Source organism: Eutrigla gurnardus (assembly GCF_963514095.1).
Source record: "Eutrigla gurnardus genome assembly, chromosome: 20".
NCBI classification, from domain to species: Eukaryota; Metazoa; Chordata; class Actinopteri; order Perciformes; family Triglidae; genus Eutrigla; species Eutrigla gurnardus.
The window spans coordinates 14,690,284-14,706,966 of NC_139931.1; the positions used below are offsets into that span (position 1 = coordinate 14,690,284).

Below are 16,683 nucleotides of genomic sequence, written 5' to 3' on the forward strand. Positions count from 1 at the left end.
AATGATGTTTTTGATGTATGTTGGATAATAGCATTTTTGCTGAAGGGCAATACAGGCAGTAAATAATGGACACCGGCCTTCAGTGTCTTGATTATATTAAAAAAAAGAAAAAAGTATAAAACACAAAACCGACCACATTTCACATTTACCACCTGCATGGTTGGGTAAGCAACAGCCTGGGTAGGTTGCTTCTTTATTTTCTTTAAAAAAAAAATCTTTACTGTGTTGATTATGCTTGGATGGTTATTAGTGCATGCAATTTCTCACAGAGTTGTAATCTTAAGCACTTTAATTTTTCTTTTCTTCTCTTCACACTTTCAATTTGTTATATTCACTTATTAAAATGTCTTCTTGTTATTTGTCAGTTTTTGTGCCATAAGTTTCCTCTGAGGTTTCTGAGGCGTATTCTTGGTTGGTTTGAGTAGTTTAGCTTTGGGCTTTGCGGGCCTAGCTTTGGCTCCAGGGGTCTTCGAGATGCGGGCTTTGGGTTTGTTCACTTTTGGTGGCTTTGGGGCCGTAACGTCCTTCTCATCTGGGGGAGGGCCACTTTCTGGACAGGATGTGAACACATTGACGTCCCTGACCTTCTGACCTCTCATTTCAGGAGGGTGCCCACAGGTGGCCATCACCTCCAGACTTGTATTCTCCATCCACCTGATAGACAGACACGGACCGGGACAGACAAGCAAATAATTATAATCAATCATTTCGTTTTTAATAACGCTTTATCTGCCACTGTAGCTACATTCACTTATTTTCCTCTTTCCTCTGGCTAAGCTAAACAGTAGATCCCTGTAGTTTATAGGGATTGAATGTGTTGCTCAGAAACACTATAGCAGTAGTGATGCAAGTTCACAATCTCACGACCAACTGCACTACCTTGCTGACAAAACTTTCAAAAACTCACTAAAATGTAATTAGCTGAATACAGCTCATTCCCAAAGGGCTAGGAAAACGTTCTCCTCCAAAAATGATCTGCATAAACTCTACTTCCAGGAAATCCCTGCACTGACCTGCGTAGCGGCAGCAGAGGACAGTCACACAGCAGGGGGTTATCCTGCAGGTCGACCACCTCCAGGCCGGTGAGTGGACTCAGATCAGGGAGCTCCTCCAACTGGTTTCCTCTGACAGTCAGAGCCCTCAGTCCTGGGCCCAGACCCGCCAGAGCGGACTTGGACATCTGAACGGTGGTCACAATTAAAAAGGCTGATCACTAATAAGTCCTGATTTTTGAGCTGTTTGCATGGGTATGGCCCCCCGAATAATATTAATCCAATAATTAATATTACTGTTATTTTTGTTCCATTGATTGGTTGTCTAGTTCTAAAGATAGAGTCCCAGTTCCTCTTTAACATTCATTTGGATTTTCTTGCCCCAACAACTAGCAAAAAACAATAAGCATACACTCAAAATCCATCCCTCAAAGTGTCCATTCAGCACCTTGTAATTGAAAATAACGTGATAAAATAAAAACACAAGACAAAAAGTTCATGATGCACAGGGCACTAAAAGTAAGGGAAATACTGTCTCATACCTTCTCCATGCCCATCTTATCCATGTAAAGCCTCTTCAGACTTTGGGATATGGGCTTGAAAGCATTTGGTCCCACCCAGCGAATTGAATTCTGAGACAGGTTGATCTCCTCCAGGTTAGGGGCCCCGGACAGAGCGTGGGTCGGCATCTCCGTCAGCTGATTTGAATCCAGGTGAAGTGTACCTAGGAAAGCAGAGTCCAGAGCACCCTTGGCAATAGCAGTTATGGTGTTGTTGGTCAAGTAAAGTTCCCTGAGTTTAGGGGTTCCGGAGGACAATAAACCAGTGGGCTCTAGTTTGGAGATGGCATTTTGCTCCAGGTGTAACACAAAGAGACTTGGTAAGCGTGCCAGGGCTACAGGGGAGACACAAAGACATAGAAAATGGCTTTCAGTTTGCCATGTGATTATAATTCATATGTACTGTGGAAATGATTATAAATTACATACAGCCACACTTTAATTGACTAACCACTCACCTGATCCGGGGAATTGGACCAGTCGGTTCCCCTCCAGATGTAGGTAGGTGAGCTCGGGGGCTCCAGCAAAGGCTCCCGGCTCCAAGGATGTGAGGTCATTGTCAGAAAGATACAAATAAAACAGGCTTTTCATTCCCCGAAAGGCCCCCTCTTCAATTTCATGGATTTTACAGAACTCCAGATGGAGAGAAACAACTTGGCTGGCTCCTGCGAAGCTGTTAGCAGGAAGGTTATGGAAGTGGTTGCTGCGGAGGTCAAGCAGCTGCGTCTTGGTGGGGAAGCCTCGTGGGACTTTGGTGTGACCCAGACCCTCACATGTGGCGTGCTGGGCTTCAATCTGGGGAGGGTTAAAATCAGATTGAAATATTATAAACATCTTAATGGGTGTAGAATACAACGAGATGCTACACTTATTATCTTGATGACATTTCATTCATTCTAGTAACTATATTTAAATTTAAACCTGACATTTAGGACACACTTTAGGTACAGAGAAAAGCAAAGCAGCTAATGTTGAGGTGCGCTGTCAAACACTCACATCACAGTCACAGTTAACTGGACACTTGACTTTCTGCTTGGGCTTGGCTGTGGGTGGAATGCTTCCTGTGCTCTCCTCATCCTTCTCAAGCTCGTCCTTGAATGCCTCCCCTCTGCTGCGGCAGCGCAGATCCAGAGGAACCACGGCCTGCAGCGGCTCCTCCGAGAGGTGAGGTGGTCCAGCGCAGGCTCCCAGCAGCTTCACTCCACCGACGCCCGCCCACTCCCTCAGAGGCCGCATGTAGCAGTTACAGTACACCGGGTTGCCTTTAGGAGACATTACTAATGATCAGGATGTATTTAAGATGAAATATTGCATGTTATTATCCCCTGTGTCCAATCATCATCACCTGTCAGGTTGAGGCTGACCAGCTCCTTGGGGCCTGAGAGGGGCTCCAGGTAATGAAGTTGATTGTGGCTGAGGTCCAAGTGGGAGATGCTGGGGGCCCTGGACAAAGCCTGATCTGACAGGTCCTGAAGCGACATGTGGTCGAGGTAGAGGTGTTTAAGTTTCGCCATGGAGACGGATTCTTCCCCGAGGTAGGTCATGGGGTTGTGGCTCATGTCCAGGCGCGTAACCTCAGGGAGTCTTTACAAGGAGAGGAGAGGGAATGACACACAGGGCCAGGGTCACATTTACAGTCGTTTGATATTCGTTACGTGTTATTTCTCCCTTCTGTTGCATCTGAAGAGTTTGCTTGTTTGCATTACCTCTGTTACTGTGACTCTTCACCCTATATCTTATAACCAGAACTGAAACAATTAAAGAAAACACACAAATCAATCTGAGATTGTTTGTTTTTATACATCACATCGAGGCTGGACTAGCGACTAGGACCCTCAGGGGCCCAAAAGATGAAGGTTTACATTCCAAAATAATCCGTGGTAATTAAATTAATACCGTATGCACCCTAAAATCACATTATAAATCGAAATATCTGTCAATTAATCCTCTGGGAACATGAATGTCTGCAATGTCATGGCAGCCCATCTAGTTGTCAACCTCCTGGTGGCACCAGAGGGATTCAGGGAATCACCGTATGCTTCATCTTCAGGGTTTCATCAACGTCTGTGAGGAAATTCATGGGAATCCATCCAAAAGTTGTTTAGATATCTCAGTCTGGACCAAAGTGGTCAGACATGTTATAACTGTTGTAGAAAAAATTGACAGATTGTACATTTCTGTCAGTAGTCCTCTCAAGGAGAATCTTAATAAGGATCTCAGCCTACTTATTTCTCTTACTGGTCTCATACTTGTTGCTATTTTCAGTTTTGTTTGCCAATAACACTTTGCCACTAGTTATGCTTCATTTGTGTCATTTGTTCCTACAGACTGCTGGGAAGTCAAAAGCACCGTTTCCCATTAGAATGTTAAAAAAATACTTGTATAATGCACATAATCATCTTTTAGCTGGTCCGACCTGGTCATGGTCTCCGTGGGGAAGAACTGCAGCTCATTGTGGTCCAGGCTGAGGCGGCTGAGGGCGAACAGTCCAGCGAAGGCCTCGTGGGCCAAGTTGTTCAGGGAGTTATGGCTGAGACGAAGCCACTTGATGTTATGCAGGCCCTGGAAGAGGAGGCAGATCTCTGTGGGACCACATTTCCAAACATTCATCGTGGAGTGTGTGTGTATAATGTGTGTGTGCAGCAACGACTTGCCTTTGTTTGAATGTCTGTGTGTAATGAGTACCTGGAAGGCCATGTTGGGGATGTAAACCAGTAGGTTGTGGGTGAGGGCCAACATGTTGAGGAAACCGAGCTGTGAGAAGGCTCCAGGCTGGATCTCCTCCACACGGTTATGATCCAGGTGCAGCTCCTTCAGGGAGGAGAGGCCGTCAAAGGACTCCTGTCAGAGGTAGGAGATGGAGATGAGGGAAAGAGAAAATTAGAGCATGTCAAATGTTTCAAACCATTGTTGAAAGTATCGACTCAGTTTCTTGGAGTCCTGCCCTGTCCTCTTACCTGATAAAGGATGTCTATTTTGTTGTAGGCCAGGTTGAGGGAAACCAGACGACCCAGGGTCCGGAAAGCGCCTTCCTTCACCTTGATAATGTTGCAGCGCTGCAGGTTGAGGTGGGTGAGGTAAGGGGTGAGGATGAACGCCCCTCTGGGCAACACCTGCAGGTTGTTGTTTCTCAGGTCGAGTTTCAGTGTAATCTGTCCGATAATACAGAGCAGAGGATTGATGCGAAGCAGAGGTGATTAACAGTTAAAGACCGGACCAGCAGGGAAGCCCTTGAGCATACTTATCTTCTTCTTGCTACTGTACAACAGAACGGATGGCATGCGAGAGGTCTTAAAAAAGGGAAACATTTACCCAATTCCTTTTGGATAAAGATTCAAATATATGAAACACATGAAATGCACCAGTCGACAGCTGCAAATCAATGTTTCTTCCTCAAACACTTGTGTGAAATGAAAGTGAGGCACTACACTTCAGATTTGAATTTTTCTCACCTCATCTACAGTCGGGGGAATCTCTGTTAAATTCTTGCCCACGCAGGTGACCACGAGTTTGGTGCGGTCGCAGCTGCACACTCTGGGACATTTGCCTGCTTCAACAGGGGAACGCGGCGCTAAAACCAGCAAGATGGCCGCAGCAGAAAAGAAATGCATCTGTGGCAGAAAAATAAGATTCAAAATTCAAAGCTGCTGTCAAAACTCTCTAGCATTCAGTGTATGTGTAAGCAGGCACAAGCTTCACCAGGGTTGGGCGTCTGGGATCTAAACAGCCTTTTAAACAAAATATATATAATATATAATGAATGCGTACTACTTGTGATTTCTTACTAGCTTATTCCATTACAACACATTAAATACATTTGAATGTTGCTTATGTGTTGTCTTGTATTAAATCTGGTAAATCATCAGGTAAAAACAATGTTTGAAGACAACCCTAAGTCAAAACTGAAAACCCAAACTCAGGTAAAAACAAACAAACAAACCGACTTACCTTGACGGAGAACGTCCCTCTCACAGGCTGCTTGGTAACATAAACTGAAGTTGGTTTATCTGTAAATCTGCCAGTTGAGCGCTGGGTAATCTGCCGCTGACTTTTTATTTCACTCCTGGTGAGTCCAGCACTTAGTGCCAGCAGTCCAGCAGGCTAACAAACAAGGCTTTGGTAAATTCTTTTCCAATGACCCCTGACCCCTGAGCCCCCTCATTGCAAGTTAACACCTTGGCTTTACATTTTCTGTCTGGTTAAGAGGCTGAAACACAGCGGAGAACTGCATTTGTTGGTCAGATTTTTATATAAAGAAATTGTCTATTCTTGGTATGTTCTATTAGGGCGTTTAACATAATTGACCTAGTGTCACAAAAAAATTGGAACCGGAAACATAATGTGCAGAAAACTAATCAGAGGTTTTTTTATAAAGGCACTGTTAATGAGCAGGGATGAAATCAATCTATTTTTGTTGCACTAAAAACCAATAAGAGCAGTTATGCTCAGTTTTGATGTACTTGCATGTTCTTGTACTTTCAATTTATATTATCTCTTTAATAAAGATTATATATTCAATAAACATGCAAACCTGCGAAAGACATCAAACACTAAAACAGCTTTATTTTTTTGCCACACAAATTCAAAAACTCTGCTTTTTACACCATTAAAAGCCGAACATATATTTTAACATATTTCATCCCTTTTGATTGTTCTATTGTATGGTTTTATTTTGATAATATCTAGGAGTCATTACATATTTTAATAACACCATTGTTTGAACATATTATCTTATCCCAATAAACATTTAAAATAACAGAATAGTCAAAGGTATATATGAAATATAAAATGTGCAATAACTGAAAGTTTCCAGCCCAGATGAATTGTGGTCAGAGCTTTTCTCGTTTGCACCAAAGTGTTAGCTGTGTGTTTGTCAGTTAGTGTCACTAACCAGGAGACTTCACACAAGTCTTAGTTTATTTGAGGAATTTCTTATTTACCGGAATACAAAGATCATTAAGACCAAGTTGTCACGCTGTCCTGTGGTTATATGAGTGTACACAAAGCACTTTAGTTAGTCCACACCATGAGACGATAGTCTAGTTCAAAACACAAAGCATTCAAGTCCAGTCCAGAAAGAGGTTTGTTGCTAACTTGTGAAGGACAGCGGTGATACAGTGAAGTGCATCTCAGTGGAGTCTGTTCATCTCAAGTCCTGCTCCACTTTATTTGCTTCAAATGTGGGCTCATGTGGTGGTTTTCCAGAGTTCCATCAGTGATCAGTCAGAGTTCAGTTTGTGTCTGTGTGTATAGGTGTGTAAATCCACAGTCCTCAACCCTCAGACCTGACTCTCTGCAGTGTTGACTGGAGGCTGTTTCTGGCGTTGCCACACGACTCCAGAACCTTATTGTTTCTGTGAATGACAAAACACACAGTTAGGGGGTGTAACGGGAAATGTATCGCTCAAAACTTATGTATGGAAAACTCATGATCACAATATGGCCAGCATGCACCTGGAGCGATACATGCTGCTTGTTGATTGATTGATTGATATCTTTATTTCGATCATGTAAACGACAATGTAAAAAGATAAAATAAATAAGATAAAATAATAATATAATAAGGAAATAAGTGAACAGCAAAAATGTATACACAAAAAACATCTCATAAGCAACACAGTTTACATGAGCGAAAAGGAGTAGGAAGAAGTATAAACTTATCTAATCCTACCCCTATAATTTTAACTATATATTCTAATTAAAATCATAGCACAAAGACATACATTTATTATTTCATTCCTCCATCACACTATGTACCATTTCCTGCCACATTTTAATCCAAATAGTAAGTAAGCAAACACCTTGTGTGAATTATTCAATGTACCTCTGGAGAATCATTTCTTTATGTCTCTTTTTAAACATGATTACACTCAAAATGTTTTTGATTTCAGTACTCATATTATTCCACAGTTTTACTCCACAAATGGTGATACAGAAACTTTTTTGTTGTGCGAGCTCTGCCAACCTTTAGATTTGATTTCTCTCTTAAATCATAACCTTGCTCTCTTTCATGAAACATTCTCTGAATATTTCTTGGTAGCAGATAGTTCCTTGCTTTATATAATACTTGGGCTGTTTTATGCTCCACCAAATCAAACAATTTTAGAGTTTTAGATTTCCAAAATAAGTCATTGGTGTGTGCCCCATAATCAACCCTGTGAATAATTCTCATTGCTCTTTTTTGCAGTATGAAAAGTGGCTGAAGTTGTCTGTGTTTCCCCATGTCTCTGTACAGTACTCTAAATATGGAAGAATCAGTGAATTGTACAGAATATAGAGTGATTTATGATCTAGGACATGCTTTGCTTTTAGCAAAACTGAAATGCTGCGAGACAGTTTAGATTTGATATATTTAATGTGAGGTTTCCAGCAAATTTTGTCATCTATTATCACTCCCAGGAATTTATTTTCATTTACTCTTTCAATATTTACACCATCTATTTGTACCTGTATTTGATTGTGTATTTTACAGTTTCCAAATAACATGATTTTTGTTTTGTTCAAATTTAGTGATAATTTATTCTTGTCAAACCATTTTTTTTATTTTACTTAACTCTGAAGTGATGACATCCAAAAGTTGCTGCAAATTTTCACCAGAACAAAAATGTTTATGTGTCATCTGCAAATAAAATACATTTAACTAGACTAGACACATTACAGATGTCATTAATATATAGGACAAAGAGTTTTGGTCCCAACACTGACCCCTGGGGGACACCACATGCAATATCCAGACATTCTGACGAGCAGTCTCCCATCTTCACATATTGCTGCCTGTTTCTCAAATAACTTCCCACCCAATTCAAGGCAATCCCACTGATCCCATATTGCTCCAATTTATAAATCAATCTATTGTGGTTAATTGTGTCAAATGATTTTTTAAGATCAACGAATACTCCTGCTGCATATTGCTTTTTATCTATGGAATCTGTTATCGTTTCTATGAGTTCTGTTAAAGAAAGTGATGTTGAATGGTTTGATCTGAATCCATTTTGACTGTTGCTGAGTAAGTTGTGTTTTTCTATAAAACTGTCCAATCTGTTGTTAAAAAGTTTTTCTAGTATTTTTGAGAATTGAGGAAGAAGAGAAACAGGCCTGTAATTTGTGAAGTGGTGACGATCCCCAGTTTTGTACAGCGGTGTTACTTTTGCTAGTTTCATTTTATGAGGAAATTGCCCGGTTTGGAATGATAAATTGAAGATATGAGTGAGTGGTTTAGAAATCCCAACAATAACCCTTTTTACTGTTGTGACATGTATGCGCCTGACTATAAAGTCTCTTCTGTTTTCTATACATGATGACCCATGTGCAACTAAATATAAGTGTTCATGCTTCATTATGTTGTCTTACACCAGTTCTGTGTGCCTTTGTTATAGAACCTCATGATTACTTTTACTTCTGTATAAATGACCACTGCCTTCTGTGTTCTCCATCAGACCCCTACAGACTGCTTTGTGCTGATCTGGTCCTTTCTGCAGAAAGGTTAATAAATAAGCATTAACACAACTTTGTTATTCTTGAAGACTTTGTTCTCAGATGTCCAATACTTGTATTATTTATCCATTAACTTAATGTTTCTAAAGGGTAAGCCTGGTGTTTCTCTGATGGTCGACAAATCCCTTGAAACACCAAATCCATCAATGAGTTGATCCTTGCATAATGCAAGTATTGTCTGTGTAGTCAAAGCTCGAGCTACTGGGTTCCAGAAATAGATCAGTGAGCCACAATGTTGCACATGTTCCTTTGTAACAATGATCACAGACACTATGGTTTTAGTCAATGCCGCATGTTGTGTTCTGCTGCTGTACGAGAGCACCAAATGTTGTGTATTAATCTGCATCTAAAAACTAGTGTCTAGTGAAAGGAAGCTGAACATTTATTAAATAAACAGAGAGCTATCAACATATTGGTGAAGTTAGAAAATATTGAGATATGGACTAACTTTTCATAGGATTTGATGACAAAAAGGGGAAAAAGAACACTAGTATTATATTGAAGTTAAAATTTTCAAAAGATCATGCCCCATTTAAAGTCTGCATTTTCCAGCAATAACCATTCCAATGCCAATTATTATTAGTCAGTAAGTGTCACTAACCAGGAGACTACACACAATGGCTACGCTCATGGCAAGTTGGAAAAAGTTAAACTATTCTCTGACTTCATTAAAATGATGAGTTTGTTTGGCTATAAATAGATGCACAAAGTTGCTGTTCTGTCGTACTTCTGACAAAGTAGCTGCTCAAGGACTTGCTGCAGGGCTGAAATCTCAAATTATAACTTCAAGGATAAATTACCATGAAGCCTTAATTTATGTGATATGGGCAGAAAGTTAAATGTTAGTCCATTGAAAGTGAAGGGTTAATTATAAAGCCATTCCGACAATGAGCAATCACCAGAGAGTGTCCACCACCGTTGCTACGTGAACAAAGTGTAAAAGAATTCCTGAAGATAGGATGGTAATTGTGGCAATTTGTACCTGGAAGCTGCCTGCTGATTGGCTCATTCTTTCACGTCCTTACCGGGACATGAAGGCCTCCAGCACAGCCACGTTCTCTTTGGGAAAGTAGTCCTGTCTAACAACGTGCTCCAAGGCGTGGAGGTGACCGGGAACCACGAGCACAGGCTTCACCTTGTCCTCACTCTGGGCAGCCAAGATGACCGGACAGAGGGATGGAGGGGGAGAAAGAGAGGAGAGAAAAGAGAGGAGGGTTTAAACAATTAAATTGAAGTGAGAAAGTCAGATAATCGGAGAAGAGAAATATAAAAGGAAACAAAAGGTATTGGAAAGACAGTGAAGAAAGACATTTTGTGCTTTGGCAAACTGAATAAATGCAGATTAAACACACCTTGAGAAGTCCAAGCAGGACTAACAAGGACGATACAAAGTTGTAGCCTTGGAAGGATGGAGCGGCAAAAGCTTTCTTCAGAAGCGCATCTGTGAGGACAAAAAAAGTATATTCAAGTTCAACAAAAAAAAGTAGTGTTGGTAGTACAAATAAATGCATACATTACTTTGGAATGCTATGAGTTTTCTCGTCAGTCAAGCACTTCTTCTAGCAGCATCTACATCTACAACAATCAAATCAACTGATGCAGACTCTGCGTCTTATTTTTTTATTTTATTTCTTACCAATGCTTTCCAACACGGCATCCTTAACCTCATCTTTCTCCTCCTTGTACACAGATGCAATCTTGAGGAAGGCTTCGGCTGTCTTTGAAGCATCTGACACATCCACCTGGATGCAGAGAAAAGAAGGAACATTTAATGATGGCCACTTGGCTTCATGAACATTATCAAACTGATGCATCCTTTGTTCGTTTGGTAAACAAACAGGATTCCTTTTAACTTCCAAGCTAAAAAGTCCTCAAATGCGACCCCAAAGACATTTCTTTTCGCCTTTAGCACCTCTCTTTAACAGATGGATGCAGTTCTGTGGGTAAAGCTGGTGTGCATTTACTCGTGGACTCTGATTTACCTGCTGCTCGATCAGCAGTGCTCTCTTGGCCCCCAGTTTGAGCAGTTTGTCTGGTGATGGAAAGCTGAGGAAGGAGGAGACATCTGGTGGCCGTGGTGCCGATGCAGGGGTGGACAACTTTGATGCGAAGGAAATAGAATGAACGTTAGTTAAACCACAACATCAAACATTCACATACATCCAACAGCAGCTGGTGTGGACTTCATGTTGGACTTTATGTCATCGATTCAAGGCATACAGATGCTGTTTGTCAAGCTTCCTGTTTATTACGTGGAAACAATTTATGCACAAGTGATTAATCTGTTAACTTCACATCATCACACATTTATCTGACCTTGATGCCATTGCTTTCCTCTTCCTCCTCTTCTTCCTCTTCCTCTTCTATTTCCTCCTCATCCACATCCTCCTCATCTTCGTCGTCCTCATCATCTTCGTCCTCTTCATCATCTTCTGGCTCACCCTCATCGTCACTGAGGCAGATTCAAAATGCGGCTCATTAGTGTGGATCTTGGGATGAGATGCATCATATTCATGTGCAAACTCAATGTGGGGCAGATTGCACCAGTTTTTCAGGTGCAGATGTGATGCATTCTGCCTCCGACACTTCAGGTGTATTCATCAATGAGTAGAGCATGATTAAAAACCCAGCCGTGCCCTACTGGCCGCCAGGATGTATGGATTCCATTAAATATACCACAGGAGGTAAAGTATGGTGTTATTACTCGAGTGATCCTAGAAGCTCGCCCTTGTTCATGGCTTCCATGGTGTCTTTCAGAGCTTTGCAGCCATCTTCTCCAAGATAATTACCTGAAAATCAAATGTTATACAGTGTAGTCAGGGAAGCCAAATTAAAAGAAAATGTCCAAATAACATCTCAACAAATGACAGTCACCCACTTTTCTAAAACCATGAATAAAAATAAAGTGAAATCAGATTTAACAATAACTAAACAGGTAGATGAGTGAAGAGCAGAGTTTTTACCATTTAGATCCAGTTTCTCCAGTTGGTCCTTGCTCTTTACGGCTCGTGCCACAGCCAGAGCAGCTTCCTCTGTAATCTCGCCAAATGACAGATTGAGTTCCTGTTGAGCAGAATATTTACTCAGAGGGGAAGAAAGACACAAGCTAAGAAGAAAAAGAGAATTACAGATCAGGGGCCGCAGTAGTACAGTGTACTACTCACTCACCTTGAGGATTGGTAGTCCCTCCGATACAGTTTCCGCAATAGCTATGGCTCCTGCAGGTCGCACCAGACAGTCTCCAAAGTTTATCACCTGGATGCTGCGTAGATGTTTCAGGGCCTGTGAAGGACACGCATTATTTGCAGCAGTAGAACTGTAATAAAACTGATGGTGATGGACAAATTGATGAATAATCATCTTAAAACAAAAAAATAAATATCACCAATACATTAGTACATTTGGCGCTAAGAAGCGGGGAAAACATCACTTACAGTGCTCATTAAAAATAACCACATTGTAAAGTACTAAATACATTATTTATTTCTACAATAATTTGGACATGGAGCATTTCACTGTGAACAACTGTCCCCTCAATTGGCAACAGTCATGATGTTGACGTGCGATGTCTGTACCTGAGCCATGGCGATAGCCCCCTTCTCAGTGAAGGTGTTGTCGTTGAGGTTGAGAATGCGGAGGCCTGCGTTGTGCTGCACGGCTGTGGCCAGAGCCGTCACACCGGGGTGATTGATGCCATTCTGAGGCACGTGAATCTCCTCCAGGCTGCCCATCAACTGAGAACACAATTGTAATCATAAGATTACTCTACCTGCATCACACCAGAGAACTACAGCAAGCGGTCTACAAGAAGACTCTCACAGCCTTGAACGAAGTATAGTCATGTATTCAAATTACTGACAGTATGAGCTGCTTTGATACAACCTGCTCACAGATCAATATATTGATATTTGTGCAAAAGTGTTCAAGGAGGAAACACTGGTAAAATCTCTCACAGTGGTCGAAATGTAGTGTTACATGACAACGTGGCAGTCTTCATCAGAGGAGACTTTGCTGTGTTTCAGAAGCTAAAGGGGTAGTTAGTCCTGTACCTGGAAGGCTTGAGCGAGGGCCGTTGCTCCATCGTTCTCAAGGCGGTTCCTTCCTGCAACAAATACCTTCAGGCCGAGGGGGGTGCCCTCTGCACTGGATTTTTTATGGCACTGGGTCAAACAAGCAGCCAAGATCTGAGGAGTCAATAAACACATATGTGAATTTTTTTCCACCATTTTTGTTTTGGAAATTTCTCTGTTCATTCCAGCTGCTATCCTTTTTTTTTTTTTTTTATTCTACATGCGAGAAAAAGGCATTTTTAACATTCTACTACACAAGACTGTTCACTGGTGAATATAGATTCACCCTCATTACATTATCATTTCTTTGCTCCATTACAACAACATACATAGGAACCAGTGGTGACATTTTAAATATGATAGTTTGACGGTGCTTAACTTTAGCAAAACAATATTGTCACGACTAAGTGTATAATACCTAATGAGGTGGATAGAAACATGCCTCATTTAAAAAGACCTTCTCATGACTTACCTTTCCCCCTCCAATGCCCATGCCACAGTTGTTGAGTCGTAGCTCCTGTAATGTGTAGCAGGCGGAGCTCTTGAGCAGCTTCTCGATGCCCTTCACCCCATCCGGCCCAAAGGCATTGTCACTGAGGTCTATGACAGTCAGCCTGGCACCTGCCAGCATCAGAGCGTCACCCAGTGAATTCTACAAAACAAGGAGAGAAAGAGACATCCTTGGCAAAACTCTCAAAAGACAAAATAAATTGCAGGATAAGTAGAATAGAGTTAAAAAAAAAAAAAACATAGTTACAGCTGTGTCATCATCCAGGAGCAGAGCCAGACATGGAAAGCGTGCAATATTTCAACAAGTTCTGATTGGGAGCCCAAACATGCAACAAGTAGAATAATGTTGAGGAACATGTGAATTACCAGAGCAGGTGGGATCTCAGAGCGCAGGCGACCTGTAAACATGTCACTCCAATAACAGCGCTGAAGAGAGAATAAAGATACAGTGTCAGCTGAGAGAAAATCTTGAATATAGTCTATTTTAAAGAAAATCCAGCGATAATATAATTTTTAAAGGAGGTGCAAAAACAAAATGTTTGGGAAACTAATGGAAGGTAATATCTTAATAATCTACTAATCATTTTTAGTCATTATTTTTGCCAAATATTTTCTTGTTACAGTAGTAATATCTACAGTTGAATTAGTTGACATCTCTTTGGGATTAAGTAAGTTATGATAGGAGTTTCTCACTAAGTGCTGATTTTTATAGACCAGTTTATATTTACCAAGTACAAATACAAAACATTTCCTGGTTACAGTCTAAAATGGTGAAACTCAAGAAGAAACACTCCAAACCTTGAACTTGCTCTTTGTCTCTAGGGCCTTGGCAATAGCCTGTGCTGCCGCCACACCTACAGTGTTTCCCTCCAACCTTAGAGCCTGCAAGTTCTTGAAGTCCTGGATCTCCTTAACCATCTCCTCCACTGGAGAGAGGGGGGATGGGAGAGTTGGTATAAAAAAAAAACATTCAAAGCAAGAATTGTATGTATTAAAACAATAGACACGGTTTAATGGCACACTACGTGTGCACAGTGACGTCTGACACTAACCTGATTGGGCATCATCCAGCTTTCTTCCCTGGCCTTTGTAACTCAGCTCTTCTTCCTCAACTCCAGCCTTAGCCAGAGAGTCGGTCAACTGTGCAACTATGTCTGTCGCCATGGTGACACCTGAGGGAGTAACACACTTGTTTTATTATGCTGTATGATAATACTGGTGTCCAGTGACAGAGTTGGTTTCCCTCTGCCCAACACAAAGCACTCAATGCAGATCAAGTACAAAAACACTAACCATATACAGCTCTAAAATATACAGGACCATAGGACACGAATGTAGGACATTTTGGATTTAACTACCTCGTTTATTTCTGGAAAGTTTAATCCACCTTTCTACTAATCAACTTATCAAGTAGTCTGCTGCGAGCGAGCTTTTCGTTTAGGGATAATACCCCAAAATAGCATTTACATCTGCAGTTCAGATTTAATTCATCAAAGATTTCAACATTTACCCTCTTGAGCAGTACATAGACGGTAAAGATTATAGGGTAGTAGGGGATAAATCCTGGAGCTCCTACGTAAACAATGAAGTGACAAGTGTTTTTACTGGTAACGTTAACTTCCACAAAATGAGATCAGTCACTAACCCAAATACACTGCTCGTTCAAACTCACAAACACGAGTTGAAGCTGTGCTTTTCTTTCACCGCAGGACGACAGTCCGTGGGTTTGACGGGATGCTGTTCTTTTACATGTTTCTCCCTGTGAGCAAGCCGGCGACTAGCATTAGCGAGTGCTGCTAACGTCATGCTAACACATCAAAACGGTCTGATGCCAACGGAGTTTACCGGCTTTTGTTAACAACTATCGGCTCGGTGACCTATCACGAGCTTTCCGGAAACTTAACACAATGAGTCCGGTGGGTGCAGGTTGTAAAACGGAACATTAGTCGGCTAGTTAGCACAGGTAAGAGGGTCAGAGCGTGGCTTTTCCTCGGCCTCTCCGGTCGGCCATCTGAGAACCGTTGACTAACGTTAGCGTTACCTGCGGCGCAGCGGTTAGTGACCTCTCCGGTCCCTGGAGTAAGTTCGTTATTACGGAAACGTCAATTCACAGTCAGTCTATATCCAATAGAAATGTATTTCACCATTACCCCAACACTGCTGTGGTGCTTGAATACAGTCCAGCCAAACACTCCCGCTCGCTCCTAGCGTTCAAACCAAATCTAGCACGTTACACGACTTGACTACATCAGCGCTGGGAGACAAGGGACTTGTAGTTCAATTAGACTACAGCAGTTCTGGGTGCGTTCACGTTCACTCTACAACCAGTCTGCGGGAAATATACTAAACATGCTATTTTAAATGACTCAATAAACAAATAAAATAATTAAAAAAAAAATAAACAGAAGGCTGTTTGACTGAATACTTATTTTTGTAAACAATTATGTTCATATTAAATAATTTCGACTGCAAGGCTACCTGCCTAAAGTAAACGCATCAACACAACTCTCGCGAGAGTTCAGACCAGACCTCTTCCCGTGTACACGGGAAGTGCCTGACAGATTAAACCCAGGGCTGTGAGCAGAGAGTTTATTACATCAAGAAATTCTATATATAATACTGGTCATAACATCCAGAATAATCCAACAGGGGAGGGAAATAACGTTCATGTGGGTTCCAGCACATATAGGAATACAAGGAAATGAAAAAGCAGACAAGGAAGACTAAGGAGGCAGTGAAGAAACAAGAGGTGGAAAAGAAAGTAAAATGATCAAAAGCAAAGGAGAAAAGTTTAATATGGAAGGATATAAATAATCAGTGGAATCAACATTGGAAGAAGGAGCAAAAAGGGAGACAATTATATAAATTACAAAGTGTAGTGGGAGAGGTGGGATGTTATGGAGATAATAGAACAGAACAGGCAATTAAGAATAGGACACAGTAAATTGAACAGCACACTTAATATAATAGGGAAGAATGCAAATGGTCTGTGTAACTGTGGGGATAGGGAGACAGTAGAACATGTGTTGATAGCGTGTCCTGGATATGAAAGGGAGA

General features: G+C 41.3%; 2 protein-coding genes across 4 annotated transcripts; both read right to left on the bottom strand.

Annotated features, from left to right (window-relative positions):
* Nucleotides 1-158: 158 nt before the first annotated feature.
* On the bottom strand, nt 159-5,163 carry chadla (chondroadherin-like a; the record flags this gene model as incomplete). Its single annotated transcript, XM_084037785.1, has 10 exons — nt 159-654; nt 1,014-1,180; nt 1,535-1,887; nt 2,011-2,347; nt 2,549-2,814; nt 2,898-3,136; nt 3,969-4,114; nt 4,238-4,393; nt 4,510-4,704; nt 5,005-5,163. The coding sequence occupies 10 exons, from the start codon at nt 5,161-5,163 to the stop codon at nt 339-341; spliced, it is 2,334 nt and encodes a 777-aa protein (XP_083893911.1). The 3' UTR covers nt 159-338.
* Nucleotides 5,164-6,129: 966 nt separating this feature from the next.
* LOC311031293 (ran GTPase-activating protein 1-like) lies at nt 6,130-15,870 on the bottom strand. 3 transcript variants are annotated; one of them, XM_084037512.1, is made up of 16 exons: nt 15,777-15,870; nt 14,679-14,798; nt 14,425-14,552; nt 13,993-14,052; nt 13,589-13,768; nt 13,096-13,230; nt 12,622-12,780; nt 12,215-12,328; nt 12,010-12,109; nt 11,751-11,835; nt 11,363-11,498; nt 11,029-11,145; nt 10,683-10,788; nt 10,399-10,487; nt 10,072-10,193; nt 6,130-6,906 (listed from the first exon to the last, which is right to left on the bottom strand). In XM_084037512.1, the coding sequence occupies exons 2-16, from the start codon at nt 14,788-14,790 to the stop codon at nt 6,825-6,827; spliced, it is 1,725 nt and encodes a 574-aa protein (XP_083893638.1). In that variant the 5' UTR covers nt 14,791-14,798; nt 15,777-15,870; the 3' UTR covers nt 6,130-6,824. The 3 variants fall into 3 exon arrangements, with proteins under 3 accessions (XP_083893638.1, XP_083893639.1, XP_083893640.1); XM_084037513.1 differs by lacking the exon at nt 15,777-15,870 and adding an exon at nt 15,668-15,689; XM_084037514.1 differs by having other exon boundaries at nt 6,132-6,906; nt 10,029-10,193.
* Nucleotides 15,871-16,683: the final 813 nt, after the last annotated feature.